The 25,070-nt window shown below is 36.5% G+C and overlaps 1 protein-coding gene across 1 annotated transcript in view; it reads left to right on the top strand.

The window, feature by feature from the left end:
• Positions 1–25,070, top strand: part of LOC120626264 (A disintegrin and metalloproteinase with thrombospondin motifs 3-like) — a 70,335-nt gene that overhangs the window by 23,410 nt on the left and 21,855 nt on the right. Inside the window, exons 5-11 of the mRNA XM_039893700.1 lie at positions 6,105–6,245; positions 7,057–7,176; positions 10,902–11,034; positions 19,114–19,283; positions 20,028–20,173; positions 22,626–22,744; positions 24,586–24,694. Coding sequence (XP_039749634.1) covers positions 6,105–6,245; positions 7,057–7,176; positions 10,902–11,034; positions 19,114–19,283; positions 20,028–20,173; positions 22,626–22,744; positions 24,586–24,694 — 938 coding nt within the window. The remainder of the gene's footprint in view (positions 1–6,104; positions 6,246–7,056; positions 7,177–10,901; positions 11,035–19,113; positions 19,284–20,027; positions 20,174–22,625; positions 22,745–24,585; positions 24,695–25,070) is intronic.

Below are 25,070 nucleotides of genomic sequence, written 5' to 3'. Positions count from 1 at the left end.
TTCTCAAAGGTATGTGAAGTCCACCGTACTGGCACTGAGCCAGCGTGGTGGACGACGGCCATAACCCCTTCTCATTGTGGGAGGAGACCCGTGCCTGATAGTGGCCGGTAACCGGGTTGATGTACAAGATAATTTGAATTTACCTAATACGATAGTTAAAGACTTTTATTTCCGCGAAAAGGGCCTTAATCCATCTATTTTGGATCTAAGTAATCCTTTATACTTAAGGCCACTTAAGTTCGTAGGTTCTCTGAACAAAGAACCCATAAAAACAATCACAGTGCGACCGTATCCCCGGAAGCGTTACCTTGTTCAAATGGAAAAATATACTTGAGGGTCGCGATATTTATACGTAAAATATACACCACAGTAAGTATTATAATTATATGGCGATCTTAATTTGATGCCATATAATAGCATCATAATAAAATTTCACGCGGTCGATTAAGTAAACGTTAAGCAAATCTCACACTAGGCACCCTGTAGACTGTAACCGAAATCACATTCTGTCGTTTTAAAGATTTCATCGACAACGACATTCCACAGATATTACTCCAAAGTTAAGTTGTTAAGATACAATCCGTAGAAAGGCGTAATTGTATCTGTTTGTCTATTTGTTCGGGTCATCCCCTGCACCGATCGTGATGCATTTTGACACACATAATTAAAGCTTTCCAGCTAGAGATGGACGTAGGATACTATGTAATCCGGGTTTCGAGGGGATTTACAAATAGCCTTTTATACTTATGCTCGGCTTCATAGCTAAACCGATCTTGGCCAAACGACAATCTAATACTTATATGTAAAGCTGAAGATTTTGTTTGTTTACTTGAACGCGATGATCTCAAGAAATACTAGTCCGATTTGAAAAATTATTTCAGTGTTGCATAGCCCATTTATCAAGAAAGGCTATAGACTATATATCATCATGCTAAGACCAACAGAAGCATAGCACCTATGAAGAATGTTTCAAAACCAGGGTTTTTTTTTTCTTTTGACAGCTTCCGCTCCGTGCGCCGTGTAAGCGGTTCAAGTTTTGATAAAATCATGTATCACAAAGTCGCCCCCCTTTATAAGTTCTAAAATAAAGTCCGCGACAACATACGAGTATTAAAACTTTATTATAATGTAATTTTCAATTTAATACTTGATGTTGACTCTCGATCAAGGTTTAAACGGAAGATAGACAGTTAAATTCCCAATGTCGCCCGTCTACATAAGCCCTCGGTATTATCATCTCCATTATACGAGTATTAAAATACGCACGAGTTTCGCTTACTGAGGCGGTCCTTTTGATGGTTTTTATCAATTCATGACAGGCAGTTTCAGTTGGTAATTGCCATATGACTAGGAATACCAGATGACGAAATTTCCGCGGAACGTGACAATTTTTAGGCCCATGACTAGAATTTAAAGGTAAACAGATTTGTTTTTTACTTTACATAGTTTAAAAACTTTACTTATAGTAGAACTTCGGCTTCACTTTCGGGGACCGAGTTCTAGTCCCAGCAGGCACCTTTAACTTTTCTAAGTTACGTGCGTTTTAAGTATTAAAATGAATGATAACCCTATTTTGATTTTTTTTTGCCTGAAAGGATTTGTTTGGAGTAATTTTCTTAGCTATGTTTGATGAAAATCAATTTCAGTTCATAGGATTTTTATTGATCAATGATTTTTTATTACATAGGATTACCTACATATTTTTTCACAATTCCCAGAATATGGGTAAATTAAAGGGCTTGACTAGTAACATATTATACACTGTGACAATTTCAAATCCAAGATGGCCGCAACCACAAAATGGCGAAATACATTTTTCATCTTAACTCCCTCAATATGTGTACCAAATGATAGGGCTCGACTAGTAGAATAATATATGTATTGAAAGTCAGAGTATTTTAAATTTTAAATTGTATGCATTGCGGTTAATATCTAAACATTAGAAACTATAAATTGTTTTACTGGCATTTTCTGTTAAAAAAAAATAATTGCCTAACCAATTGTTACGAGAATAAATTTTATAATTACTTATTGTATTATTTGCTTTGTTTATAATTATTTAATAGCAAATAATCTTGATTTTTATTATTGCATAAATTAGCGGGCAGACATATATACAGATAGGCCATCACTATTTAGTTACAGGGTACATACAGACATCTGTTCGCTTCTATAGGTCAAGTTTCCAAAATAACTTTTCAAATTGGACAAAGGTAATAATGCGATCACTGATAAAAATCTAAATGGTCATATTACGGTATTTAATAAGATAACTACTTGGACGGACATTGAAATATCTTACAGTAAATCTAAAATATCGATAGCTATAAGAAGAAGCTGCCTTTCATTAATAACGGTTTTTATTAATACAATACTAGGCGGTATGTCTGACATTGACCTCGGTTTAGAGTCGCCAAACGTTAAAAAAATGGAGGATGTACTAAAATAACTATGCTTTGTCAAATTTAGCACGATCATTTGGTCAGCTCTCGTCCATGAAGTTTCGTACTTCTTGGCGGTAAAGTTTACTACAGATAATGTTTTAGATAATAATTGATATACCGTTGCACTTTACCAAATACACTAAGTATTTGGTGAAGTGCAACGCATAACAAACAACCACAGACTATAATATTGGTACATAAATAAAATAAATCTAACATAACATGACAGAATAAAAATACTCACCCGTGGAAATTGTGGCTGTGGGAGGGAATAGAATAAAAATATTTATATATTATAGTTTTCCAACTATTACTATTTATACACCTGACATCTCCTGATCTGTGTAAAGCCAGAAGAAGGGACAAAAGATAGTAAACGTAAGACGTTCTATGAATTACTGTGGTCTCAGAACCTTCAGTAGCCTTAGCATATGCTCCTGACGAATAATGTATGTTTTCATGTAATCTAACGTTGGCGTAAATTGGTTACTTTGTTGCACCAAACATCTAAATTTGACATCATATTCATAATCGTATAATCATATATCGTGTTATACATCATATATCATACATCGTACATCATATATCGCATAATAAACACTGTAATACATTTCTTTGAAGGACATAATAAATTCATCTTTAACTTTTTTTATTGTAATAATTGGCGGAACAAGCAGATATCCCTGATGGTATGTGGAAAATCATTGCCTATGAAAAACGCAACAACTGGAGGAGTAAGTGCTTAGATCTGTGTGCCACTAATTACACCGTCAACCACGCCCTGCAGATCGGAACAAAGAATTGCGACAATGCTGTTTAGCGGCAGAACATGATTTATGTTACGGTTTTTTTTATTCACTTTTTACGTCGTTATGATGCAAGCTATATTATTGCGAAATTTCAGTAGCCGAGTATAAGTAACAAAAACCATGTCTCAATATATCCATACTTAATATTATAAATAAGCATGTATTTATATGTCGAGAAGTATTTTACTTTTTGATTTGGTTTTTGGAATCTAATTTCTATTATTTTTACCATTTTTGATCGATAACTTATATACTAGGCCCTGAAAATCTATTTACGGATTCGAATAAAAGGTTTCGTATATCTGGATATGCCAAACTCACGCCTGTCACCTGATCCATGAAACAATGAAATCTAAAACCCTTTTATAGCGGCTAACTTTTCAGAAATAACTTTTCGATTTTTCCTGTCGATTAAAATTCGCTAAACTTTTGTGTAACGGTAGTTCGTTAGTGAACGTGCGAAAAACAAATAGGTTCCAACAATTTTTTTTAGGCTGGAACAACGTTAAAAATATATATTTATAGTAGCATTTTTAAATGACTTAACAAATCTTTGAGGTATGTTTTGCATATTACGCCGCTACACTTTACATTCTCGAATTGCTTTCGCCTCGAAAAGATTGCTTTAGCATAAGAACATTGAGATTTATGGCAGCTGTCTGTTTTTAAAAAAAATAAAATCCAGTATCTTTTAACACCTATATATTAAATCATAATCGAATTCACACAATATGCTCTTAGCTGTCTATCTCATAACATCATTGGCGTATGCGTGTCAGAAATTATTTTTTTGTTTTATTTAAACTCTTTATTTTTTTCACTACGAAGTTAAGAAAATAAAAGAAGAATAGAAATACAAAGATGGAAATAGGATTCGAAGGCGACCTTATCGCTTAGCAGGGATCTCTTCCAGGTAGGCTTAGGTGTAGGGCAACGTGAGCGAGAACACACAGGTGGTAAATATTGTTATAAATCTACATTCAACTAGTTAAATATAAAATTAAAATGTTACTTGGTCAAAAAAACTTACGCAGTTCTAAAATTGAAGTAGTGCGTTGTGAAGGTGATAACGAGTCTTACGGCAGACTTACGACAGAAGTAAATCTTGCGAGCTTTGCTGTCTAATGTCACTTTTGTATTTCGTAATTACTCAGCGGAAGCTGGCAAGGAACTGACATTACACTCACGTTACATTTAATTAGATGTGTATGAAGTGGCTTCCACTTTATATTACCGTCAGCCTGCAAACATCTGCACGGCTAGCAGGGACATTAGATATTTTTCTTTCCGGAGAAAGACACAAAATGTTATCTTTTCCCACAGTTTTATCAACTCTTTGAGCGTTGGCGCATTGAAAAAATATCCAAATAATATACGTGTATATCCAAACAGTGGCGTGCATTGGGTTTCTTACCAGGGTATGCATACAGCAGGAAAATTGCGTAAAATGGAAAAAATCCTCCTCTTATAAGGGCTATTTTTCAATTTTAGGGTATGCAGTGCTTTTGTGCGTGTATCAAGTGCACGCCACTGTATCCAAATAATAATATATAAACGGGGCTAAACTTCTCATATTCCCTGTTGCCGTGCTTTGGCAGTTGGACACTTTATTTTAGCTGGCTATGATTATCGAAAGAATGAATACACTTTTATTGTACACCGAAGAAAAAAAAAATTTGTTACAGAGATATACACATAGAGCAAGTGAGTAAAATTTGATGACCTTAACATAAGCATGACATAGCAGGTCATCCAACCGGGATTGATTGCTTATTGTGCATTCTATGGTCAGGGAATAAAACACCATCTATTTCCTAACCCTGGGCTACTGCTGAAGGTTTTACTGAAAAATCCAATACATTTTTTCAGTATCGGACACAGGATTCCTGGATCTATAATTGGACATGCTAATCACTAGACCAACGAGGCATTTTTTTTAATTGACACTTGTACCACAGTAAAATACGACATGGTAACACTACTGCCGCATATTCAATCATCCCACATCCCAACATTAATAAAAGCGCAGCGTTGTGCGTGGCTTTCATTGAATCAACGCCGTAATTGTTTGATTCATAACTAATACTTCTCAAAGGTTTTCCAACACCGAGTTTATATTGAACTTTTCGACCTCCGTGGCGCAGTGGTTAGCGCTGTGGTCTTATAAGTTACAGGTCCCGCGGTAGATCCCCGGCAAGGGTCATTTCTATGGTGTGGTCAAGGCTTTCGGTCCTTAGCTCCGTGAAATTACCATCCTACCGACAAAATCGTGGCTAAGCTAAGCGATTAAGCGTTATGGATTCAATATAATATAATACTATTATATATCATACGCATAACAGGTTATCCAGCTATCGAGCCATCTTAGACAGCATCATCACTAACCTAACCTGTAGGCATTATTCTAAAGTAAAATTACATTATTACAACCCTTTTAGTATAAAGTATTTCTTCAAAATGCAAGAAGCTATTTTTTACTAAAATTTTGTCATGACCGGTTTTCCTCTTAAGTCGTAACAAAGTTTATTTGTTTGAATCCCGCTGGAATAGCACGCTTGCTCTTCTGGGATAAGGAGGTACTTTAAGTCGTCTTCAGATTGTAAGCAATTTGTTTTCGTTGGATCAGCTGTTATTTACAAAATCGACAACGAATTTGTTATAATTTTTGAAATATTAGATGGCCGAACGAAGTATCTTTTTTGTTCTTGGCCACCGTGAAAACAACCATAGCATGAAAATGATGACACCAAAATCTTGGATTTCCTAGAAAGAATCTACTAGCCTGTTGAATTTTTGTAAAATGAATCTCTATGTTGGATTATATTTTTAATTTTTGTTACATTTTTTCTAGGTTGGGTCTCACTCACGATGGCGACGGACAGTGTGAAACGGACGGGCTCAGAGGATCAGTGATGGCGCCAACTGTACTGGCAACGCTTCACAACTATGCCTGGTCTTCGTGCTCCAAGGAGCAGTTTCATGAAAAGTCGAAGTTAGTAAATTAAAGCAACTAAGTTGAACCCCAGAAATGAAAATAATAAGCTTTCGCAATCTAAAAATTTTCCGCTGGTAGGACCCGACCATTTGTAGTAATTTTCATATGCCACTAATAGGCAGAAATAAGCAGCAAAATCGTGAAGGGTGTATTTTTGTGTTATCTCATCACGAAAAATCATCATCTCATTAACTAAAGGAAACGGTGGAGAAGAAGAATTAACACGATAAAACAAATTGGCACGACACACAAGGGTCGATTGACAGCTCAAAGTCTTAATCGGTTGATGATACAGGTTTGACTTTGCTTTTGGTTGCTGTTGGTTTCAGGAATTGCCTCTTTAACCTCCTTAAATTGTAGTTTTCACAGTAGATGTATAAGTATTTACAAATTGCAAGTGCGCGTAAGAACGTTTAGAGAAAAGTTATGGTGTCATAAATGAAAACAAATCTTTAGAACACTTCCCATTGTGGATAGAACATAGAAAGAGAGCACAAGTTAATATTGCAACTATTACATTGGCTGAATGTTTTGCTGTTGTTCCTTAAAGAATTCCACCCGATATCTCCTTAGAGCTACAGGGTACTCCACCCTGAATCTCTAAGGAGATATCGGGTGGAATTCTTTAAGGAACAACAGCAAAACATTCAGCCAATGTAATATGCCCGGCCGGTCGGCCGGTCATATTACATTATGGCCGGTATGGCCGGTCATACAATTTAAAAGTCTCTAACTTTGAAATTAGTTGAACCGATTCTCGTCCGCAATCTTTTCAAGGTCAAATGAAAATACAGTGATTTGTTTTCAGGAAATGGTGGTGCCTGCATGAAAGGAGTCGGGACGAGGGGGTAGAACTTGGTGGTGCTAAGGAGCTCTCAAACTATGTGTTTACTATGGATGAGCAGTGCCGCACTGAATTTGGCGAAGGGTAAGTATTATTAAATTAAGTAGGTACATTATATTATTCCATCTTCATTGGACGATCGCTAGCGCAACGGTGTGCGCTGTGTTTTAAGTGGGAGGTCCCGGACTTGATCCTAGGCAGAGGCAATTTGGAAATTTATAATTATAGAATTTTCTCTGGTCTGGTCTGATGGGAGGGAGGCTTTGGGCGTGCTAAGCGATAAAGCGTTTTGGTACGATGTAACTTAGGGGTTTGGGTGTAATATATCTGCCCCTAAAAGGTTAGCCCGTTACCATCTTAGACTGCTCAATCACTTACCATTTTGCAGTCAGGGGCTAATAGTGGAATTAAAAATTTATCATTCAATCTCCGACTAATGGATTTTAGACATGTGATACAATATTGTGGACATATGATGCGGTACAACAAAAAGTATGAACTTCTTCAACTTATTAAACAAGGTAAAGGTAGGTAAAGTAGGTAGGTAGCATGCAGAAGAAGACCTGACCGCAAAAGAGGATCATGGCTAAAAGAAACGGAATCTCCTACTACTACACAAATACTTCTCTCTCATACCAGAGAGGTTTGTCTGAAAGGAACTATGTCACGAGCATCAGTTACCTAGCTTTTAACAAACTCTTAATTTTGCATCCAACTTATTCCTACCAACTGAAGAAGAGCATCATGGCTAAAAGAAGAAGAATCTTCTCCTACTACACAAAATACCTTCTCTCTCATACAGGAGAGGTTTGTCTGAAAACATAAGTTACCTAGTGGTTTTAACAAACTTTTAATGTTGCATCACACTTATTCGTACCAACTGAATAAACAAGAAATCGCTGATCGGATTTCACGGTTAATGTGATTTTAGCTACAATTTTAGCTAGACAGCACGCTGTGTAAGCGAGAAGTTTGTCACAGAACTGCTGTAATTGAATCCGCCTTTAACGATTTAAGTGTACATTTTAAAAACACGCTGTTAACGGGTTTTTTCTTCAACTCTTTGTAGTTGTTTCATAGTATAAAAAGGGCCTGATTTTGGCAACCATGACCAAAAATATAATATAATAAGCAAAAAAAACGTACCAAGAAAACCACAGGTACTGCGACTTTTCAACGTTGATAGGTTTTAAAACATTTAAACAATATATTTGATTTGGCCGTTACGCTAAATCGGCTGTAATGGCTCGATATTTGAATGCAAATAGTCGGAGAATAAAACACCCAGCGCTATGGTAGGTTTAGATACCACAAACGTACCTATCAAAACAAGTTTTTAGCCAGAAACAAAATAGTTTTCACAAATATCTAAATATTTATAAAACTGTTCCGGTTGACTCTAAATCTGTACATGTTTATTGAATAAATACAGAATTCGGAAGTCAATATTGCGAATAGTCTTATACTTATTCATAAAAGCGTGGGTGAGTCTTATTTTCGAGGAAAGCTCTGGCGTCATCATATTGTTATGAAGCCCTTCTACCTCAAGAAAATAGTTTGTAGTGATGACTAGCATATCTGACTTAATAGTAACGGGACGACATTTGTGGTTGTTTTTACCTCCCCAATGCAAAAAAGACTGGGGGGTTTGATGTGTCTGTGTGTGTCTGTCTATCTGTGGCATCGTATTTTCCGGCTAGATGAACAGATTTTAAATTTGTTTTTTTGTTTAAAAGGTACATTATTTGACAATTTTCTTAGCTATGTTTAATCAAAATTAGTCCAAGATGGCTGCCAGAACAAAATGGCGTATTATAAATGTTTTCACAATTTCCTCGATATTAAAAAAAATGCTTGACTAGTAGAATAATGAAGAATGAAGATGAATGTGTGTAACATATGTTGAAAGTGTTTATGTATTATCTGTTTAACCGACTTACAAAAAAGGAGAAGGTCCACAGTGTTTATGTTTGTTAGCTCAGAACTCTGTCATTTATAAACCGTATACTTCCCATGTGGTCCCATTTTTATCAGGTCAGGATCTGTTGAAGGGATCCTGTATATGATTTATATTTATATTATATTTTTTTACAAAAATATATCAGCCCTATCATAACTTAATCTATTTTATTATTAAAGATTTCTACTTTTATAAAATCCCTATATCATATTAGCTTACACAGATGTCAGGGAAGGCAACAGGTTGCTTTTAATACAAACTGTCAAAGTAATACAACTTTTTTAAATTGATTTTGCATTTTTTTAATTATTTATATTTCAAGAATGTAATAAACACGCACATCAAGAATACCATAATACTATACGCTCTTAATATTTTAACTATTACGTAATTCTTTCGAGTAAATTTAATAACCTAACATACTTAAAAAGTGATTGGAATTGGCCGGATTATTTCCTATCGAAAATAAGCTGTTTCATCGTGTACCTACTAATTTTTCATATCTGATTTAACGTATTTTAAACATAATTATTATTTAATTTAATACAAAAAAGTATTGAATTTTATTATCTTCAAAATTTATGCGCATGTACTCAAAAAAAAGACAATTGCGAAAGTAAAAAAAATACGCAATTGTTTGCGTGATTCAACAACCGTTGACAAGGTTTGTAAGGGGATATGCAGTCTGGACAAACGGCGAAGATAAAGATATTCATTAAAGTATAATTAAATTCACAATGGAAACCTTACCCGGTTGCTAGGTATTGATACGTGTAAGTACGAATGGCAGGAATTTCTCGTTAGCCCCGATCGCGCCCTCAATAATTGGGAACAATAGATAAGGGTCCATTCATTTACGATTACAGCTCTTGATTTCACGAATCACAGAATTGCGTTCGATTCTCGCAAAAGATTTAACTTTGTGTTGCTATAGAGCTATAAAATAAAATAAAACAATTAATTATATAATACATATTAATTATCGTCGGCTATTCTAGTTAAATTCAGCCCTTATCGGTTGCTATCCATCGTACCGAAACGCTAAATCTCTTGCCGTCTTGCTTGCTTGGTGATAACTAGCCACGGCTTAAACCGCCTACCAGAGTAATTACAGAAATCATTAAGTTTGCCCCCGTGCCAGGGATCGAACCTGGGACTCCCCGTTTACTAATAAGATCATTATTTAGCATTACGAAAGTGAAGTGGTCAAACAAATAATAGTAATTAGACTTTTGGGAGGGAGGGAGTACCCTTCGAGTGTAGAACTTTCCCTAATAGTCCTAGATCCTAGGGCCAAAAACTTCAGGAATAGATTAGCATTCGTACGTACCTTAAACATACTAGCTTATTTGGGTAGAAGGCCACTGACAGTTACCAGATGGGAAAAGAAGATAGAAAAGACGACGAGTTTGAATTGAATTAAGTGTTTGAATGAAGAAGTTTGGACGGTATTAATATATCGCCCAATCTCAACTTTGGAAAATGCATCGAATCCAAGGCTAAAACTGCCGGTTAAGAACTGGGCATCCTGAACAAGGTCGCGAGCGATAGTTCAGGCCAGAACAGCTCGTAACTCTCATACGACACCCGCGGTTGGTGACAATTGTATACTGATCGCCTGTCACCACCACTCGGAACCTGTCTAGTGGCGGTGTGTTGTTGGAGTGCTACCTAAGATATGACGAGCTCGTTCAGAGGTCATAAGCCTTGTCTCTGGATTTTAGAACATGTGCTAATAATCTTTAAACACCGCGGTGAGTCTTTCTCCTTATTGACTGCAAGCAGCCGTCGGACACTAATTGATTAAGGATGATTATGGTTTTATATCATATTTATTTTATTTCAACAGATTCTCAGTTTGCAAGTCGGTGAAAGTGAAGTCTTCTTGCGCTCGACTGTGGTGTGCACACCGCTCAATGCCCCACGTATGCCGGTCTAAACGAGCACCGCCTCTTGAAGGAACACCTTGTGGAGTCAGTCAAGTTAGTATTTTTTACTTATCATAATGCAATCACTATAATCCCGATTACAGCTGCGTTACATTTTGATCAGTTATTTGCTTTCTAAGAAATTAAATATCACTTTCTTTGACGGTAAAGGAAAACGACGCGATGACCTACATGCCTGAGAGTTCTCAATTTTTAAAAATATTCTGTTGAGTCTACCAATCCACACTTGACTAGCTTGGTGGACTACGGTCCTACGACGGAATACTGCCTTAAGCATTGGTAATTAGCCCCCTTAATAATTTCTGCACAACAATAATTACAGTACTTACAGTTTTATCCACTCTGAATAATTTACGTGTAATATGAAACAGCGAAGTAGCGGTGATAGCGCAGTGTGTAGGAGCTCGACTTAACTTTCGGAAGGTCAAGTTCGAATACCAGCACGCACCTCTAACTTTTCATTTTCAAAAGTAATTCAAACATGACTTGCTTCAACGGTTTAGAAAAACATCGTGTGGAACCTGCATGCCTGAGAGTTCCACCTAAATTTCTCAAAGGTGTGTGGAGTCCACCGATCCGCACTGAGCCAGCGTAATGGACTACTGCCCTAACCCCTTCTCATTGTGGAAAGAGACCCGTGCTCTATGGTGGGCCTGTAATGGGTTGATGTGATGAAGCTTCTTATTTTCGCTATTACCGTGCTTTGGCCGGTGGACAAGTCAATTTTATCCCTTGTCAGAGCCTGTGCTAGTCTTGCTGGGAGCTTACCTTGTCTTTAAGCAGTATTTTTTTATAAATGACAGCTTATTCGGCATATCTTGACGTCCTTAACATAAGCATTATTCTGAAATAAATCGTCACCAATATTAAAATAACACTACTTTATGTCATGGTAGTAACTAGTAAGTGATGCTTGTCTGTTTGCAGTCTGATTTTATTGATGTTGCCCGCGGCTTCATACGCGGTTTTATTATTTTTCATGCATCCTTCAAGAACCGAACATTTTGCCGGGATAAAAAGCAGCCTATGTGTTAGTCCAGGTTATAATCTATCGCCATTCAACTTCAGTCAAATTGGTTCAGTAGTTTTTGCGTGAAAGAGTAAAAAACACCCATCCATCCTTACAAACTTTCGCATTTATAATATTTTATAGATGATGTTTTAATCACAAATTTTGTTCGTATATTTACATATAAGTACGTGCAAATATTACAAACCCAACTTTACTCATAACTATACAAATGTTTGGGGTATTGAAACTATATTGCTGTAACGTGTTTGTTTTGAATAGATGTAGAGTATTGTAAGCAATAACAGCCGAGTAAATCCCGAGCCGAGTGAAATTGCGTTTTAAGCAATTAAAATATAATTTGCTTCGACGCATGAAGGAAAATATCGTGAGGAAACCTGCATGAGAGTTCTCCATAATGTTTTCAAGGTGTATGGAGTCCACCAATCCATACTGGGCCAGCGTGGTGGCCTTAACCTCATCTTATTGTGGGAGGACACCCATGCCCTGTAGTCGGCCGGTCATTGGTTGATGTGTGATGACGATGACTTTAAAATTAGTGATGATAGTTAACTTGAAGTATAACCCCTGAAATTGATTTAATATGTTACTATCTTTATAGGCTCACTAGTTATAAATATAACTATATGTTTTTTTATTTTTTCTTATTTTATTGTCAACTCCAAATAATTAATGCAATAAATTACATTATATTGAACTTTGTCTATACTAACTATTCCTGTATTGAAAGAAATAGTTAAGAGAACTATTTAATTTAAACAAAACGACTCTAGCGCTCGTAACTTTTCCATTTTTTATTGTTAGGCATAAAATGTAAGTACATAACCCCGAGCGGGGGTCTAACAAACTCGTATCATTCACTCCTCCATGCGGTGGGATAAAAAAACTAAGCCAATCACTTTGTACCTTAAATAAAACATCCGTTTCGCCACATTTTCGCTATTCAAACAAAAGAATTGGATACAGAACACTGAATGGAATATTAAGTCAATGTATCCTCTATCGATATAGAACGTACCTATTTGCTTCATATATTTTATTTTTTCTATGAATTAAATATTTTGAATTATGATATCTTATATCTTTAAACGAGCAATTCTTGTATATATTTAATTGGAATCTCGGAATCGGCTTCAACGATTTTCATGACATTTAGTATAAGGGGGGTTTCGGGGGCGACAAATCGATCTAGCTAGGATTCAATTTTAGAAAATGTCATTTTATTCGTGTTTTCCGAAAATAACCGATTTGGTGCAACGAAGTATCACGGGTCAGCTAGTTATGTTAATATGCAGACAACGGTTGAAGCAAAAACTAGTTAGTAACAACTAACAAACTATTGTAATCTACGCCACGCGTCTTGAAGTTTTACAAAATATTCCCGTGGGAAAAGCATAAATAATTGCTACACAACAATAATTTTTTAATAATGTAATTGTTGTTTTATAACATTCTAGCTTTCCGCCCGCGACTTCGTCCGAGTGTTATTCGTTATCACGCTCTAAGCGTGTTCTCCCGTAGGAAATAGAGTTTTTTCGGGAATTTCTATTACTTTAACATTTTTCATTTATTTTCGGAACCAATACTAAAGTCACGCAGACGAATTCGCGGGCAGAAGCTAGAATATTATAATGGCGAAAATTTGTATGCTCGTTACTCAACCACATCGCAACGATTGAACCGACTTGGCTGAAATTTGTTGCATTCTCTATATATCTAACAAATTAGATTTTAGTCTGGAAGAGCGCACAAAGGCTATCTTATTATCTCGGGAAATATGAGCGAGTTCCTGCGTCATGCTACTTTGATTACCTGCCGGTAATCATGCTAAAAAAAGGATTAAAACTTTGGTATTACTTGAGTTTGGCGTCTTTGGAAATTTTTATAACATTGGTAGGTTAGCAGATAGGTAACACGTAGAATTAAGAAAATACAGAAACCGTACACGACTAATATTGAAGCATCAAAAACCACTCCACTTTAGTAATGTTTCTCAAACAGGCGGTTAGAGAGAAGAATGGGGTTATCCATTCTAGTATTCCATTAGCAGTTGACAGTTATTATATTAACTGTAATGTTTTAATGAGCTTAAAAATGAGTGAGGGTTCTGTATATTCTTAATTCTATGGATAATAGTATTAAACGTAGTTAAATGAATCATCGTTATCATTTTAAACCCACTATCGGCCCACCTACAGGGCACCGGTCTCCTCTCACAATAACAAGGACTTAGGATGTATTCCACGATGGCCAAATGCGGGTGCGTATACTTCACACGTCTTTGAAAGTACGGAGAACTTCCAGTCACGCAGATTTCCTCACGATCTTATCCAGCACCGTAAAGCAAGTTATATTTAATTCCTTAAATATAATTTAAAAACGCACATATCACGGAATAGTTAGAGGGGTCGGGGTTAGAACTGAATACCCCCGAAAGCGAAGCCGAAGTGTAAACCACTAAGCTACCACCGCTGTAATAACAAACAAAATGAATAATATATGGATAAAACATACAGCCCAAATTGCACAGTAAAATTAATATCAGCAGTCAGCTCGTGCAAGCGTTGTTTCCATTATTTGCCCAAAAATAACGGTGCTGACATTTAATTCGATAACATTGTTTTCAGCAACGTTTTATGAACCGACATCTAAAAAGGAGGAGAACGCTATATATATTAGACGGCCGATTGGCGCAGTGGGCAGCGACCCTGCTTTCTGAGTCCAAGGCCGTGGGTTCGATTCCTACATCTGAAAAATGTTTGTGTAAAGAACATGAATGTTTTTCAGTGTCTGGGTGTTTATATGTATATTATAAGTATTTATGTAATTATTCATAAAAATATTCATCAGTTATCTTAGTACCCATAACACAAGCTACGCTTATTTTGGGACTAGGTGGCGGTGTGTGTATTGTCGTAGTATTTATTTATTTATTATTTTATTTTACTTATATTCTATATACATCGTCATCATCATAATCACTGATTAAAGGCCCACTATAGCAAACTATCGTCTCATAATAAGGAAGGCGTGGTATATCAGCAGTGGCGTGCATAGAGGGTATGCACAGGGTATGCAGATGATATAAAATGAAGAAAATCTCCAGTACGAGTTATAAATACTTGACGGTAAGCTTTTTATTACAATGGCAAACCTAAAGTTTTTTATAACTCGTACTGGAGATTTTCTTAATTTTATATCATCTGCATACCCTGTGCATACCCTCTATGCACGCCAGTGGGTATATGGTACTCAACACTTCTAGTGTCTTGTTATTAAGATTTGTATGGGGTTGACAAATGTTTTGTACAGGTTTATATCAAAAACTAAATTAAATGTTAATAAGTTATAATAATAATAATGGTAGTCGATCAATCAGTGCTCTGTGCAATAACTGTTAACATTACTATTCCACATGACGATAATCTGGTGAAAGCTGAAAAGGAAAAAGTATCTAAATACTTGGACCTTGCTCACGAGATTACCGCTATGTGGGGTGTTGAGTCGACTGTTGTTCCGATCGTCGTTTCAGTCAATGATCTTCTTGCGAAAAGCTTTGACAAACAGCTTAAGTAGCGTTCGCTTGGTTGTTCGATCAGAAGGCAGGAGTCTTTGAAACAGCGCGTATTGTGAGGAGGTTCCTCACTCTGGAGCCCTGAACGCCGGTTGCTTGGGTACTAAAAAGCCCCGCAAGCGGAGGAGTGGTTTTTGTTTATAAATTTTGATAGTGTTTTTATTTTTCTGTTATAATTTCAGTGTTGACGATTTAAAAAAAAAGTATTTAAATAACTGATAGAAAAAAAAAAAAAAATTTGTTAACCAATATATTTATAACTTTGCTACTTACAAAAATCATAAGTGGATAAATAAGCAGGTACTTTAAAAATCTAATAAGTTAATAACACGAACGTCCATTTTCTTTTCATTGTAATCATATCTATAAGTTCTCATCATTATAATCAGATCTCTAAATTGAGTACTGGAGATACTTTATACTTAGGTCGTGATTTACTACCGCTTTCCATATTAAAAAAATACAGGAATATAGGTCATTCTGTAAATTGAGGTCAGGGCCATCAAACCGCTAAGCTCATATCTATTTCTGCAGGTTTCGAAGTTTGTACTTGGTTGTTAAATTTACATTCCATTTTCATTATAAACAAATTACAGACAGAATAAATTATTAAGAGCTAATTCAATCATTATTATTCAACAGTCTTTCAAAAGAAAATTAATTAAAACGATAAGTTTCTTTTCGTAGTTAGAACTCATCAAAAAACCTCTTGTCGTTTTGGCGAGCTCTCTGGCACAGTGAGGTAGAAATAAGTGAGAGGTAGGTACCGAGTTTGATTTCCGGCAGAGGCAATTTGGTCTGGTGTGAGGTTTCCACAGTGGCTGGTTACCACTCTTCCGATTGACCGTTCTAGTAACCAAAGGGGTATGGTTTTAATATAACTGGCATACCATCAGGTGAGTTCGCAGTCAAGAGCAAACTTGTAGTTAAATAAAAAAGACAATTAGCAACTCAGTCTAGCGTTATAAACGAATAAAATCAGTTTTCTCTTTAAAGAATCCTTTTAAGGAAGCAGAAGTCTTTGCTTTTGTTCATCCATTGCAGAATTAAGTATTAAATTTTCTCCTATTCGCTTCAACTCAGAGCCAGTTTTCTAGGGTTGTGACAAGTTCAACAGGTGTGAGGGATTTACGACTTTTCCGATTTTATTTTATCTCTCGGAACACTTTCATCTACATAATTGCTAAAGCCCACGTCAATATTTCCAAATTGTATCAAAAAGCAATATCCATATTGTTTGGGATTCCATCAACGATTTTTAGGGTCCGTGTGCGCGCATTAATTTATTAAAACGTTTTATGCATCGGTTCCAGTTATCACGTATATGTGTAACTAACTATATACTCATGTATCACCATCATCATCCTATCAACCTATTATCGGGCTATACTACCTACCTACTACCGGGCATGGGTGTCTTTCCACTATGACACGGGTTTAAATCGTAGTCCACCAAGCTGACCCAGTGCGGAATGGTGGACTCTACACGCCTCCACATGAGGAGTACTACGGCCTTAACCCCTTCTAATTGGGGGAGGTACCGGTGCATTGTAGGGGGCCGGTAATAGGTTGATATGATTAACCTAACATTCGATTTTCATGTTTAACTTAAAAATATATGACTTACGTATCAACCCTATCTTATTATAAAAGCCTGGGAATAAACTACTCTAACAATGTACTTAGTTTAATAACCGAACCCGGCCAAGTTAGTTGTAAGCTTCTTTTCAAAACAGGACGCGTGTAGCTTTGTCAAGTTAAAGAGTGAAATTATTAACACATAGACACAAATATGGAGGTAAATAATGTACGTAGCTTTCAAAATAGCACTTTAATAGTCAAATGCGAATATAATAAGTTTAAATTAGAGCTTTTTTGTGTTTATTCTAGAGAAACAAGTTTCAGTAAAAAACTTTGCATGGAAAGAATTTTATCCTAAATATTATAAATGCGAAAGTGTTATTGTTTGTTAGTCCTTCCTTCTCGCTGTAGCTCAGCAACCGTTCAGTTGATATATTTATATACTGTAAAGGATGGTCTATCCTGGTATTTCACTCCTACTTTCGGTCCTGAAAAAACATCAAATTGAACTTGATTTGAAGAACAACGACCATATCAGAAAATAACTACTTAGGAATTTAAATTTTTAAAAAGGGAATATTCCTGTAGAATATTCCCTTTTTTAAACCAAATATCGTCCTTCACTCGACGCGATGAATTAGTCTGAACTACACGTAATTTACCGCGGGTAACACAGCGGGGCAGAGCTAGTGAATATCATTGATGCAATTATAATTCAACATGATGATAAATTATACTCACAAAATTGATGACTTCATGATGTGTTTAATAATATTGTCAATCAGAACTGTTTGTAAACAAAGCATGATTTACCTAACGACCTCGACAGTCAACTTTTGTGTTGTTTTTGGCACCATCCTTTATAATTATGAAGGTTTTTGTGCCGTCACGATGAACCTGTTAATTTTATGATTTCATTTCGCGTCTCTTTGTTTAGGTGTCCTTCTTGGCGTGTGGCCAAAGGTCATATCTCTATCCGTATAATTATTATTTTGAACACAGTTCTTAAACGTGGTGCTTACTGTAGCTGTTTATCGTATGAAAATTTCGATTTTACGCACTAGTGCTTTTAACTTTTCCCTTTTTAATGTACTGTTATTCCGAGCCATATATCCAACCAAAGAGTTTCAATCATTATATTTATTCTTTGAATACGTTACGCACTACAACTGTAAAATACGGCCGATTTGCGCAGTGGGCAACGACCCTGCTTTCTGAGTCCAAGCCATGGGTTCGATTCCTACAACTGGAAAATGTTTGTGTCATGAACATTAATGTTTTTCAGTGCCTGGGTGTTTATTACAAGTATTTATGTATATTATTCATAAAAATATTTATCAGTCATTTTAGTACCCATATTACAAGCTATGCTTACTTTGGGGCTGGATGGCTATGTGTAATGTGTGTATTGATGGTATTGTCGTAAAAAAAAACATTCAACAGTGCCTGCCTTAGCCTTGCTAGTATACTTACAAGTACTTAGTGTAGTATATTTACAAATACTTCATTTATATATATATTCCATCAAAACATTAGTATAGAAAAGTAACAAAATTCACTTTAGAGTTAAATTTTTTAATAATTACCTATTAGAAAAGTAAAGGAATTGTTCCCAAAAAAAGCTTATAAAGTTCAGCTGGAAAACGCGCGATAAACACAAAGAAAGTAATCTTTGAATGCTGCCAACTTCTGACTTTAATCGTTTTAAAATGAAGCAGCTGCTAAGAATTCAAGCGCAAATACTCGCAGAATTTTTCATTCTTGTTTTCTATAGACCGTGGGAGGATAACGCTTATTCACTCGGAAAATAACCTTGAAAGATTTTGCTTCTTCCGCCATTCTTTTGTTATTCTCCTGATAGCTCTTTCTTAATCGTTTACTTGCTGTACGTTACTTGCTATACTAATTAGTTCCTGTTTTTGTTAAGTGGTGCGTTGACCGAGTCTGTGAGCCGATGCCCGGACACGCTGTGGACAATAAAGGGAACAAGGAAGCGCCGTCTAAGCCAGAATGGGGGGAGTGGAGTGATTGGAGCAAATGTAATGCTGACTGCGGTTACGGTCTACGTTCACGTATGCGGCGTTGCCGACATAAAGGGTACATATGAATATCTATAGCTTCGAATACTTACTAAGTATGAAGCTTATTATTTTTTTACGGCTACGTAGCTAAGCTAAGCTACTTAAATATAAAGCATTGCAAACTTTAAGGAATTTATGATCCTGATCCTGATCTGATTGATGACCTTGAACAATCTCAAAGTGTACTTTTGCGGGAATACCGTAGAATGGAGATGGCTCTTGAATTTGCAAGTTTGTGGCAGAAATATTCAGGTGGTAGGAAAATGAATATGGTAGGGATAAAAATATCAGCTAGCCCAAACATTGGCGCAGTGTTACTACGCAATATCGACCCCCCCTAGGGACACAAAGTTGGGAAACTGTAATTTCTGGATTTTCTCTAGTCTGACTCGGTACTGAAAAAGATGTGTCACCAAGATATTTAGCGTTCAGGTATGATGCTGTATAGGTGTATTCATTTAATAAAACTGTTGTGCGATTTAGCTTTCGGATACGATTGAGAAAATAGCCTTGAGAAACTAATTAGGTGGAATTTCTAATGCCTGAATATTCTCTGGTCTGGTCTGGTAGGACTCTCAGTCGTGACTTCTAACCACCTTACGATGCTACGTAAAAACCGTTTAGGAGTATGGATTTAACATAACTGCTACAACCTCACAGGTAAGCCCGCTACCCTTAGACGGCATTATGAAGTGAGAATTCAGCTATAGCTCAGACTGTAGTGGAATGTAAAATAAACTTAAGAGACCTTTTTCCCCAGATCTACGTCAGAAACCGCATGCGAAGGCGCCGGGTCGCAGGTAGCCACTTGTTGGTCCGGAAATGCTTGCGGTACGATAAGGGACATGCGTGCTGATGTATGCTTCCGGAAAGCCAGCCATCTCATCCCATACTTACATCCCGAAGGTATAAAAAAAAACCATAAATAAATACACTACGACAATAAATATATCACAGTCTCGCATCAAATAAAGCGCAGCTTGTGTGATGGGTACTAAGATGACTAGTGAATACTTTATATAAATAATCTCTAATATATAGATACTGACACCCAGACACTGAAAATAATTTATGCAATATTTCATCACACAATAATTTTCCAGTTGTGGGAATAGAACCCACGGCCTTGGACTTCACTGCGCAGGGTCACTGCCACTGCGCCAATCGGCCGTCTGCTCAACAGCTCTAAACATTAGCTGTGTTGTTCTAATAATCTAATATCCTGAGTTAATTAATAAACACAGAGCCTAATTAATCATGTAATGCCAACCGTGAATTCAAATCGCCACGTTGTCTTAACTGCTGATGACAGTTGCTAATGTATTCAGACTTGAATTAAGCAAATCAAATGTGAAGCTCAGCTCTGCAACCTAATATGGATACAACTCGATGCATATTCATTAATCTGCGTATCGTAGAAACAAATATAGTTATGACCATCACCTCACTGAAGCGGAAAAAATGTTTGTATTTCATGTAATTTTAAAGTTTTATAGGTCATTTAAATAAATAAACTATTCACTTTGACTTTGAATGTTTGGTGAAAGGTTTTAGCTTTTTTGACTACCTCCCTGGCAGTGGTGAGCAGGTCTCTGATTCGATTCCCACTAGAAGCAATTTGGAAATTTATACATTTAAATTTGACACTCTTACGCGTAGGTGTAGCTCGTTACCACCCAACAGACAAAGACGTTCCAAGAGCTTTACCGTTACGGTACGATATCTCGTCGAAACCGATAACTACCCTACTCCTTACAAGTTAGCCCGCTACCATATTAGGCTGCACCATCACTTACTATGAGGTGTGATAGCAGTTTTAGTAGGAGTAGAGCTTGTTTTGACGGCCGATTGGCGCAGTTTGCAGCGACCCTGCTTTCTGAGTCCAAGGCCGTGGGTTCGATTCCCACAATTGGAAAATGTTTGTGTGATGAGCGTGAATATTTTTCAGTGTCTGGGTGTTTATATGTATATTCTAAGTATTTATGTATATTATTCATAAAAATATTCATCAGTCGTCTTAGTACCCATAAAACAAGCTACGCTTACTTTGGGGCTAGATGACGATGTGTGTATTGTCATAGTATATTTATTTATTTATTATTTATTTTTGTTACTTACTTTGGAACTAGATGGCGATGTGTGAATTGTCGTTGTATATTTATTTATTACTAGCTGTTACCCGCGACTTCGTCTGCCTTTGATTTTGTTTTTAAAGAATTCAGTATCGCTAATCCTTAAATGAGGGTTATGCTGCTGTCCGCTGATGAGTCCTCTATCTCCAACCACATTCATCAGATCTACACAAAGTTTGGGAAAAATTAAACACATATTATAACCTCTATAGTACAAAAATAATTATTTAAATCGGTTATAATTTGTCGGAGTTACGGTGTAAAATCGTCAAACACTTTCATCCCCCCTCCCAAAGGAACCGAGCTTAATGTCGAGATAAAAAGTATCCTATATTACTTCTATTACTTCCAAGAATATGTGTACGAAGTTTAATGAGGACGGGTTAAGTAGTTTTTGCGTGAAAGCGTAACAAACATACTTACATTGGCATTTATAATATTAGTAGGGATTATTATTTATTGATTTTGCTCGTCCGGTTAAGTACTATCGCCATGTTGATATGTATGCTACCAAGCAGCAGTGTTGCAATGCTGTGAGCCGGACGCGGCTGCCGGTGTAATTACAGGCACATTAGGCTAAACACCTACGCCACAGGACACAGGGCGCAAGACATGCTCCTTGCGTGTCTCGTAACGAATGCTACATCTTTGTTGTTCCTTGTTTAACAACTTCTAGTGCTTCTAGTCGCTTTGAGAGCCATTCAATAGTTCATCGTAACAGAACATAGCCACTGCAGCGGAAACGTCTTCTGACATAGCTACTATATAATATACAATGCTATACTATATATTATCATTGAATTAAGAACATTCAGAATCCCATCCATTATAGTGTTCAAAAAAAGTAACAAAGCCCCGCGCGCGTCGCTCTATACATCCGCGGAATGTTGGTAGGTCACCTAAACTAGTTTTTTATTGTCTTTTATTTTTTAATGTGTTTCTCCTTGTATTTTGTTTTCACGTGTGCAATAATAATAAAAATAATCATTTTATGTATTTATTGTGAGCGCAAATCTCGAATAATAATTTTTTTTTTCCCATTTTATGGTGAACCTTAAGAACATTAGGGGTAAAATAACTGTCAACTGCTAAATGGTATGCAGTGACTAACCGTTTGTTCTAAAAACCAATCTAAAATGGAGTAGTTTTTGATGCTTCAATATTAGTCGTGTACACGATGTCTGTATGTTCTTAATTCTGTGTATTTGATATTATTTGTTTAACAGAATCCAAGCACTGTGAAATATGGTGCGTTGACTATGCCGGCGGTGAAGGTTCGAGCTTTGGCTCTCTGCCGGATGGAACCTCCTGCAGCTATGAGCGCCCATTCGATCTTTGCTACCAGGTACTTATTAATTTAGGAAAACAATTGACAATCTCTCATAGTTATATATGCCTAAGAGTAATATATTAAAATAATGTAGCGCATTGTTTTAATTGTACTCTTGCGACAATGAGAATACATCTCAAAATGGAAAAATTTCAGAAGGGCATTATTAACCCCCAACGCAAAAACGACGGAGTAGGTATTACATGTTTGATGTGTCTGGATGTGTGTGTCCGTCTGTGGCATCGTAGCGCCCGAACGGATGAACATATTTTATGTTTGATGAAAATCGGTCCAAGATGGCAGCTGCCACAAAATGGCGGCTTACAAATGAAAGGAAGTAGTTATACTAAAATAATGTACACGATATTGAAATTCGGGGGTGTTTTTAATTTAAAATTTATATATTCATCATCATCATCATCACATCAACCGATAGACGTCCACTGCTGGACATAGGTCTTTTGTAGGGAATTCCAAGTTCCACGATTCTGAGCCGCTTGGATCCAACGGCTACCTGCGACTGTCTGTCCACCTCGTTGGGGGTCGACCAACGCTGCGCTTACCAGTACGGGGCTGCCATTCCAGCACCTTGGGACCCCAACGTCCATCCTTTCTCCGAACTATGTGCCCGGCCCATTGCCACTTAAGCTTCGCGACTCGTTGAGCTATGTCGGTAACTTTGGTTCTTCTACGAATCTCCACACTACTTCGGTAACTTTGGTTCTTCTACGAAATTTATATATTACCAACGAGTATAGAAAATATTTTTATAACGAAAAGTCTATAAAGCTATATAGTCACATTTTCTCTCCCGCCTTTAAACTTACATCTTCGAGATATCTCTTCATTGTAACTAAGTCTAGATTCTGTTTCTGTACTTAGATTTAAGCATAGTTAACTAAAAACTAACTTGTTTTTAGTTTGTATTCCTTATCGCAAATGAGCGTTATGCTAGTCCTAACTAATAAAATAATGTTTCTACGTCATTTTAAGCTACCATTAATATAATTTAATTGATTTTGAAGTTGTTGTTGTCATTATTATCTCGACATTCAGAAATAATTAACAAAACATTTGCATTTTAATGACAGACGATGAGCCATATTATCGGCTGGTAATTTATTTGTTATCGTACAACTTGGCATACCTACCATGGATTACGATTTTCGCAATTCGGAAATATAAATTGAGTTTAGGCTACAGAGTTAAAAACTGAAACAATCGCGAAGTGATTACACGTTTCAGTAAGTTTTGGATATAAACTGGATGACCTCAATAGATTAGTGATGAGTATGTCCAGTTCCAGGGTTCGATTTCTGGGTTGGACCAAACATTTTATGGTATCGGAATTTTTTGACAAGATATCCTCTGTGCCGTACAAGAAATCCCAAAGTCGCCCATTATCATTAGATGATTCTTCCCACATAAATAAGTACCTTCTATCTTCTTATTAGAGATGAGGCCTAAGTCTTAAGTAACCTACACATTGATAGATTTAAGAATCTTGATAATTAACCGTATACCGAAAACGGTACACGTGCTTAATCCTACGTAAAGAGCGCTTATTTAATGGACATTAGGTTACATCAATCTATTTAAAGACTTGTTAATGGAACATCAATTAATATATATAATCCAAGAAGATTCATTATATTTTTTCTTTATAATTTGAGTAGTGATTTTACCGCTTAAATCGTTCAAACACAGAATCTTAGGGTAGCGTGCTATTCCACAGCTGCCTCGAGACTGACGCTGAGAAAAAAATACACATCAATCGAATAAAATTACAAGTAAAAAATATGTATTGTTCATGTAATAAATATAATTGTTTGATATCCTCTTAACATGAATCACAGGGCACATGTGTACAAGGCCAGTGCAACGGCTCCGACCCCGCCTGCAACTGGTGCCCAGATGGATACTGCAACAATAACACACATCTATATACCAGACAACTTGGCAAAGGTACCTACTCTTTTTTTTTTTACAGCACGGCTAGCATGGACGGGAGACTTTTAATCTCTCTGGGGAAAGGACAAAATGTTATGTTTTACCACAGCTTTATCAGCTCTCTGAGCACTGGCACACAGATGAAAATCATGTCCAAATAATATACATGTAACAATAAACGGGGGTAAACTTCTCCTATTCCCTGTTGCAGTGCTTCGGCATGTGGTCACGTTCATTTTATACTTTGACAGGGTACACAAAGTGTGAATGAATACCGAAATAATACTTCACAGGCTTTCAAGGTACATTATGTACTGCTTCTGTGATTTATCTGTGACACCAGAAACCTAATAGTTTTTGAATAAACCACTGCCATAGTATTTAATTGACA

The sequence above is a fragment of the Pararge aegeria genome, chromosome 9, assembly GCF_905163445.1.
Source record: "Pararge aegeria chromosome 9, ilParAegt1.1, whole genome shotgun sequence".
Lineage (NCBI taxonomy): Eukaryota > Metazoa > Arthropoda > Insecta > Lepidoptera > Nymphalidae > Pararge > Pararge aegeria.
Note: the sequence above shows the minus strand (reverse complement) of the source record. Positions and strands in the feature narration are given on the sequence as shown.